This window comes from Lethenteron reissneri, chromosome 7 (genome assembly GCF_015708825.2).
Source record: "Lethenteron reissneri isolate LAM-NWPU_2019-01 chromosome 7, ASM1570882v1, whole genome shotgun sequence".
NCBI lineage: Eukaryota > Metazoa > Chordata > Hyperoartia > Petromyzontiformes > Petromyzontidae > Lethenteron > Lethenteron reissneri.
The window spans coordinates 12,203,370-12,211,471 of record NC_083785.1 but is presented as its reverse complement, the minus strand read 5'-3'; the positions used below and the strand labels follow the sequence as shown (position 1 = coordinate 12,211,471).

The 8,102-nt window shown below is 39.5% G+C and overlaps 1 protein-coding gene across 5 annotated transcripts in view; it reads right to left on the bottom strand.

Annotated features, from left to right (window-relative positions):
- Window positions 1-1,759: 1,759 nt before the first annotated feature.
- The window catches only part of BCAS3 (BCAS3 microtubule associated cell migration factor), a 30,712-nt gene continuing 24,369 nt past the window's right edge, over window positions 1,760-8,102 (bottom strand). For 3 of the 5 annotated variants that reach the window (XM_061576302.1, XM_061576307.1, XM_061576314.1), the window contains exon 25: window positions 1,760-4,601. In XM_061576302.1, the coding sequence (XP_061432286.1) occupies window positions 4,501-4,601 (101 nt within the window). In that variant the 3' untranslated portion in view covers window positions 1,760-4,500. The remainder of the gene's footprint in view (window positions 4,602-8,102) is intronic. The other 2 variants (XM_061576315.1, XM_061576323.1) reach the window with 2 other exon arrangements.

Below are 8,102 nucleotides of genomic sequence, written 5' to 3'. Positions count from 1 at the left end.
CCTGATGATGGACGCTTGTGTTGCGCCCGAAACGTCGTGATTTATTTTATTTTATACCTAACGTGACTTTACCGAAAGAACCAAAGAGTGTGGATTCTCCTGCAGTCACGAAAGCTTCAAATCAAGCATGAGAGCATTTTTTTTTGCATGTTCACCACAAGTACTGTGTTGTTAATGCAAACAGAGTTAATTGAATAAGGATTCTGTTTGGTGTTTTAACATCTTGGACACGTGATTTATTGCCAGAAAGGGGTAAAACCCTATTGGTATACGTAAGTCAAGAGTTGGCAACCTAGTGGCAACACCCATTGCATAATGCTCGTATGTCACCATTGGAATTCGCGGGGATTATTCATTCACTGCGGTACAGTGCGAGCAAGCCTCGGGTGAACTTCACGCACTCATCATTGCACCTTGCCAACACGCCTCGCATATTCACCGCACGACGTAAAGTTCCCCACCGTGATGGACACTATTTGTAAATAAGTAATATTTAAAAAAATACTTTTTAAAACACGCTTTTATGAAATGTACCCGACTAGTAATAGAACTCCACGACTCCAGGAAGTGGCCCTGAAGCTTGCCATAACTTAAGGGGGACGTGGTGATGACAGCCAACGTCAGCTGACCGTGGACAATTAGACCCAAGCCGAAGCATAACATCTAAAAATGAATGTTTAAAAATATATTACGTTTTTTTATGATAGAATATAGCATTGTCATCAGTAAGACATGAGTATACCAAGTTTGCAGTCGAGACCACATTGGGAAGTGGGTTAAAAAGAAGATTTGAGGATACAACAACAGCAGAGTGAGTTCATATAAAGCGTGTAATAAAAAAAGAATATATCACTCGATCAGTCTTGTGTAAACAAAACAAAATTGTGGATGCCCAGGGCTTAAATGGCAATACCTGTCAACCCCCTTATCAGTGCCTACTTTTTAACAGACCAATTCAGACCTTATTGGTCACCCCGTGCCCTTTTAAATCGGTGACTTGCATCGCGATGCGCTTTCAGATGCGCTTCTTCGGCCGTCTGGAACGCTCTCTTGCCATCAAATGTATAGGAAGCCATTGGAGGCTACGCACGTTGAAATCACCGAGATTGACGAACTCACTTCTGTAGAACTGCTTTTTACTGGTAGGAACCACCTGGTTGTTTGTAAATACTATATTGTTTTGCTATTTATCTTGAGTCCAACTTTCAAGCCATGCTTACGAAACAATTAGTGGACCCATTTATTACATAATTACACAATGCAATACAGTATCGATTGGAATGACGCCTCATTCTTTTTAACATGAAGATAAATACTGATTTAACGAATTAAGACCCATTCCTTTCCAATTAGTGTACAAATATTTAAAAAAATCTCGTTAAAATAGAACCAAATAATTGATCATTTAGAGGCCAACGTGAAAAAAAACTGCATATAGCAAAATGTTTTTCATTTATCACAACACTATCAGTCCGTTCTGAAAGAAGGCATGGATTTTATATACCATACCGCCCGTGGCTTTCATGGAATATGAAAGAGCTTTTGATTCAATATAAACGGATTCAGTTATCCAAGCTCTCAACACAAATGCCTTAACATTAATGGTCAAAACCAATTGTAAAAAAAAAGATCTGCCCTGCATAAGGTAATAAAATAAAATCGAAATAGTATTCAGACAAGGATGTTTACAAATACTTTAGAATATATTTTCAAAAGATTGGATTTGGAGGAAAAGGGCATCCATATAAATAAATAGATATATAAATAAATGTTCCCACAGCAAAACAATTGGCTTCTTGGTTGGTCCTGTGAACAGGATTGTGTGGGGGTAAGGTACATCAAACAGACATGCAATAATGTTCAGAATTCTTTGTAAGTTTTCCCATGAATTTATTGACAGGACATTGAATGCTCCTCACAGCTGCATTAAGCCATACACTGAGAACCTGTAAACATACTGAAGCCATTCCAGCACAAAGGAACATCACCGTTCCTGCATGCCCGGGATGAAAGTCATGATACCACTGTCAGGTGGACATCCAACACACCTACCACCCACTTACACATATGCAATAAACCACACAGCAGATAATTATTCAATGACAAAACAGTACATTGGTCCAATCACTTACGAACGCGCGCACACACACACATTCGCCTAGCAATCGCTTACATACATAAATGCGCTTAATTATACTAAGCACGGCAGTCACAAAAGTAGCGTGAATATGTGCTCAGCACATTTGAGCATGTTCATACATGGGACTATCGTCATCTGCAGTGCTGTTATCATTAACATCTACGTTACTGTTACACAGCACTGTGTGTGCAAATGTCTGCTTGTGCACTCACCAGGGTAGGGCATGTGGTCTTTTAAAATCAAGGCAATTGGGATATAAAGTACAGTATATTACAAATCTTCCCGTTATGTATTTACTTGAAGCATGCGTTCAATAGTTTAGATATTACTGTTTACATGAAATACCATTGTCTATATACATAACTTATTACTAAATTAACTCCTTAAATAAGTATCTATTTTAACCAGTCAATTATTCCCTTCGCTATTTAATATTTGTACTATTCCTCTCCTGCTATCTCTAGTCTCTAGTTGATACGTGTTTTTAAGACTCCGGATTAGCCACAATTATCATTTGGAAATAAAAGAGATAAAAGCAATGCTGATGTGTTGGGCCAATCCTCAATAACAGCGACTCCTCCCAACCCTATCAGGTCGGCCACTTCGAAAGAATTTACGGTAGGCAACAAATGTCACCCGATGTCTATTTTAGATTTCTTCTGCAAATATATAACTTGGCAAGAGCGTCCATCTCAATGCTTCAAAAGGGGCGTAATGTATAACTTGGCCGCATCATCCATTAGTGGCACTGTCAGGATTGGTGAACAGATATTTGGCTGAAAGGGAGGTCATATTGTTCCAAGGGCAGTGCTGCCCTTCTTAAAGGGCAATACCTAATGATGAGTCAACATCACCTTGTTACAAGGCATGTAGTTCTCCCAGCTATGGCAGTTTTGTCCAGATCACCACGAATAAAGAACTAATGAAGACATTTGTAGACCCAGTGTTATGCCTATTAAACAGGAGGACATGTACTTCACAAAAGATTAACTTTGTACATTAACTAATACTGTAGCCTAATGCTTAACACACAATATAATCAAGCATGAAAATAATAATTTTATAGTAATAAGGACTTGAATTGGATGTCAAAAGTCACATCACTAGCCAATAGCATATATGTATGCAACAAACATAAAAACATGTTCTTTTACACTTAAAAGTGCAAGCTTTTTTATATTTCAATTTTAGCAGTGACTATGCTGTAATGTTAAAATAATTTTAAATACTACAATTTCTGCATATCAACTGTCATGGCTTGAGCAAAAGAATAATTCTCAGTAATGAGTCGATTGTGATTTCATTTTACATCAAAAACTTATATATATGGTATGAAGTGTCACGACCAGTCGTGCATTATAATGGAATATTCCTTAATTAACATAAAAGTGATTAAGCATATAACCTGATTTTTCTTAATCTGACAAGCACTGCTGAGTATAATTGACTAACTGAACAAAAAAGTACATTTGGCTTGAAATACGAACCGAAGGAATTTAAACAGACATTTAAGAGGGCTCAATTTGCATCAACACAACTGCAGTCATGTGAAAAGGTAACCTTTTGCGTGCAGAACCAAACCACTTTAGCATCGTCCCACAGAACGGCACACTCAACGATGCTGTACAAGGGTCCAGGCTGGGTATCGAACCGGCGAACCTTGGACTCAAGAGATAAGTACGGTACCTCTGAGCCAACCCTGCTACCCCTTCTAACAGTGATGTGGGTAAACTATAAAAACGTTTAAAGGACAATGCACCGATTTGAAAACTACAGGTGTGGAGAGAGCTTTGTATAATAAGTTGAACTGAAATTTGTTCCACAAACACTTCCTTCATTTTAGTATGAAGGGCCAGTGTACAAACAACACTCCACCCAATATGTAACAAGGCCCATAATGTCTAAAGTGCCAATCAACAACAAAGCACCACCTAAATGCCCCTTTATAGTTGCTCAGCAGAGCTCCTATAGCAGTAGCATTACCTTCAGATTTTCCATTACACTTTAGGAGCACTTCTGAATAGATGATTGTGTCACAGTCAACCCTATGACCAGCCTGCTGAAGCATTTTTTCCCCATTCACTTCAATAAGTCATTTTGCGATTTTTAAAAGTGCGTCCATCAAATTATGTCGTGTGAATGTGCATTGACGTGCAACTGCTTATATATGAGTGTGCGTGTACGCATCGACAGGTTTGGTTTCAGATTTGTGTAAGTGTGGCGATGCATGTCAGTAGCTAAAATGTGATTACTTCAAAGTGGGCTGTCATCGCAGTGCAGCAGTAAATAGCTCGTGGACTGTGGACTCAAAACGTTGCTGGTATACCCGTTGATAAAGCAGAGTGCTAGTGCTTGGGTGGTTAGAGAGTGGGCAGGCTCGAGTCGTATCGGCGGGGAAGACTACCACTTGTGGAGCCTGAGCTGTTGCTGAGTGTCTCAATGCTGCCCTCTCTCTGCAGCTCTGCAACAATAATCACATTGCAAATTACACAATTGCGCATACAACACACGTGTATTTTTGCAAATACGATGGTAAAAGCATGCTCTGTCTTACACACAACATACTTTGTTTGGGGTGTGAAGCCGTGTCATATAAACTGTTGTTTTAGATATTCATGTTTTATATATCTAAAGCATATTTAGGTGCAGAATAACGTGTTCTCTTGGGGTATGGTTTTCTGTGGTGCCTGTCAAAAGTAATGCTATGATGTACCGATGTATTCTTGGTTCTTTCGGTAAAGTCACGTAGATAGAAAAACAAACAAATTAAACTTGATTTGAAGCTTTCATGACTGCAAGAATCTATACTCTTTGGTTCTTTCGGTAAAATCACGTAGGTAGAAAAAATATAATTAAATCACGTTTCGGCCGTAACACAAGCGGCCTAAGGACGGCCGCTGACTTTAGCAAAAGAACCAAAGAGTATAAAAAAAAATCTAAATTAAAAGCAAAAAACCCCACGACGTTTCGATCGCAACACAAGCGGTCTTCTTCAGGTGGAAAGAAAAGAGGGCAAACCTCCAGATGTAGCTGCTTATTCGGGCTCCAGAGTGAGTGGGCGGGGGGAGAGACAGGGGAAGAGAGAGGGGGTGGGGCAGAGATGGGGGGGGGGGGAGGAGAGAGGGGTAGAGATGGGAGGAGGGAGGGATTGCACCGTGGGTTTCCCCATCAGACAATGGGGGGGAGGAATGGTGATGCACCGACTGAGTGGAAAGGGAGGGGGGGGAGAAAGAAGAACGGAGTGAAAATATTTAACCTCGCTACGCCCATCTACACTGCTGAAGAAGACCGCTTGTGTTGCGATCGAAACGTCGTGGGGTTTTTTTTACTTTAAATTTTGCCTTTTTTGTTTTTCTATCTACATGACTTTACTGAAAGAACCAAGAATATGAATTCCTGCAGTCACATCAGTACATTTAGACTTAAAACTTTCGTATCGATTAATATTTTGTAAAATATATATTCATTATGCTTAAGTGATATGCGTCATAACATGATTTTTCAATTTGTATATATAATAAAAACTCGTTCTTTCGGTATTTGATAATTCGTAATTGGGTAAAATTTGGCACGGCTGCGCCTTCGGCATACATACAGTATTAGTAATTCGCCATGAGCCGAAATCCCATACAGAATGGTCCAATTTCAGCACACACGAGGAGCGACGCCGCGTACCACGACCAAAACAATGACGTGGTCTATTGGCGGCGCATACGGTGAGCGTTAGTGCAGACCTATTGCTTTGGACTTTACCTTGTTTATGCAAGTCAATCATCTCAAAAATGTCGTCTACACCTACATCAAGAAGTAATAGAAAGGGACTGAAGTAGAAATCCCTCAGCTTGTGAGACAAATCCATAGTTGTGGATAGAATTTGTGCAGGTGTGTCAATACGTATGGTGTGCGAAGAGTTTAACACGTAGACTTTCGCAAACAATATCATCCATAATAAGTTTTTTTGGGTTAGATCACGTAAATATAGGCGTCGTTAAACCCGCCACCACCCGACACAGCTAATTAGTAAGGTTTGTCACATGAACAGAACATGCCAATTCGTTACTAGTACAGCACACCGGTGTGTTGGAGAGCAAATCCACAACATTGACAATACCATTACGTTTCACCAGTAACTACAACTACGATCATCAGGCAACAGACAGATTTTTAGACATCCTCCTGTTATGTTCCTTAAATAGAGGGATAGATGTGATGACGTCATTTGTGAGCCCTTCACGTGCGAACGGGAGAGGTTTAATGGATGCATATTTAAATTACAATGGATATCCATTGCCGGTTTTGTTATTCATATGCTATTCGATGTACCTCCTGTCGTTTGCGTGCAATAAAATAGGACCTGTTATTGTCTGCGTACATTTTGATTTAAAGCTTTCGTGACTGCAGGGATTCATCTTTTTGGTTCTTTCGGTAAAGTCACGTAGAAGGGAAGTAATAAAATAATAAAAATAAAACATAATAAAATTATTCTCACGACGTTTCGGCCACAACGCAAGCAGCCGTCCTCAGGTGAAAACCAGGTCCGTCGAGGCGACAGAGTCTGAATGAAACTCGTGTGCTGTTTCATTCAGACTCTGTCGCCTCGACGGACCTGGTTTTCACCTGAGGACGGCTGCTTGCGTTGTGGCCGAAACGTCGTGAGAATAATTTTATTATGTTTTATTTTTATTATTTTATTACTTCCCTTCTACGTGACTTTACCGAAAGAACCAAGAAGATGTCTGCGTACAGGTAATCCCCATTGACGTATGGTAACCTGTGTAGGCATGCATTTAAACAATGGATTATTTGATGATTCGCTTCCAAGCAGCACGAAGCCTGTAGCTATCCGAACGGGTACAATTATTTTTTATTTCTCTCAATTTGGATATATTCTCAAATTAGTCTTTGCCAGTAGCAACTAATTTTGCACAGAACTTCAACATTATCAAAATCAACTGAGTGTCCTTGTTGGCACACGTATTCTGCCACTGTCGACGGTTGTATTTGGGAGTATTTAATAAAACTTTGGCATAATTTTAGTCTCGTGCTGATCATTTGTCTTGTCTGCCTAACATAGCATTTTGCCACAAGTGCAATTAATCGCACACAGCTTATGTCGACATCTTGTGCATTCATAATGTGCATGCATAATGTTCGTAGATTACCATATAAATAACCCAACCAGAAATTGATATCCATTGTACTTCATATGCTCAAAAATGATGTCATCACATCTATCCCTCTATTTAAGGAACGAAACAGGAGGATGTCTCCACAAATCTGGCAGTCACCGTATGATGCAAGTTGTAATTACTGGCAAAACGTCGTACTCGTATTGTAAATGTTGTAGATTTGCTCGACCACACACGGTGTGCTGTACTAGTAACGAACTTGCATTTTCTGTTTACGTGACAAACTTTACTAATTGGCTGCGTCGGGTGGTGGCAGGTTTAACGACACAATCATATTTACGCAATCTAACCCCCAAAAAAAAATCTATATTATGGTGCATGAAGAGTTTGGAAAACCAATTTAGATTTTTAATTTTTATTGGGACAGGAGCCACTGGGGAGTAGCATTGTACATAATTCTGAATATTGGATAATTCGGCAACGCCAGAGCCCCATATGTCAAATTAACAAGGGTTTACTGTATTGCACACGACTCCTCCTGAAACTAGAGCCTGCTAAATTCATCGAGATATTTAAAAAAAAAAAATTTGGATCACATCGTGACTATGGATCATGAAGATTCAGTAAATCACAAGCAGAGTGAATGTCCACATCTACATAAAATGGGTCCATAAAATCCCTACATAGTGCTAATATAAGTGGGTATGTATCTCTATTAAATCATACATTAAAAAAATTATTATAATTATGAAAGGTAAAAATAAAGGTGCAGCCCTGCAATAGAGAGCTCATTCTACTGCTTGCAGAACTACCTCCACTAGAGCGAGCATTGC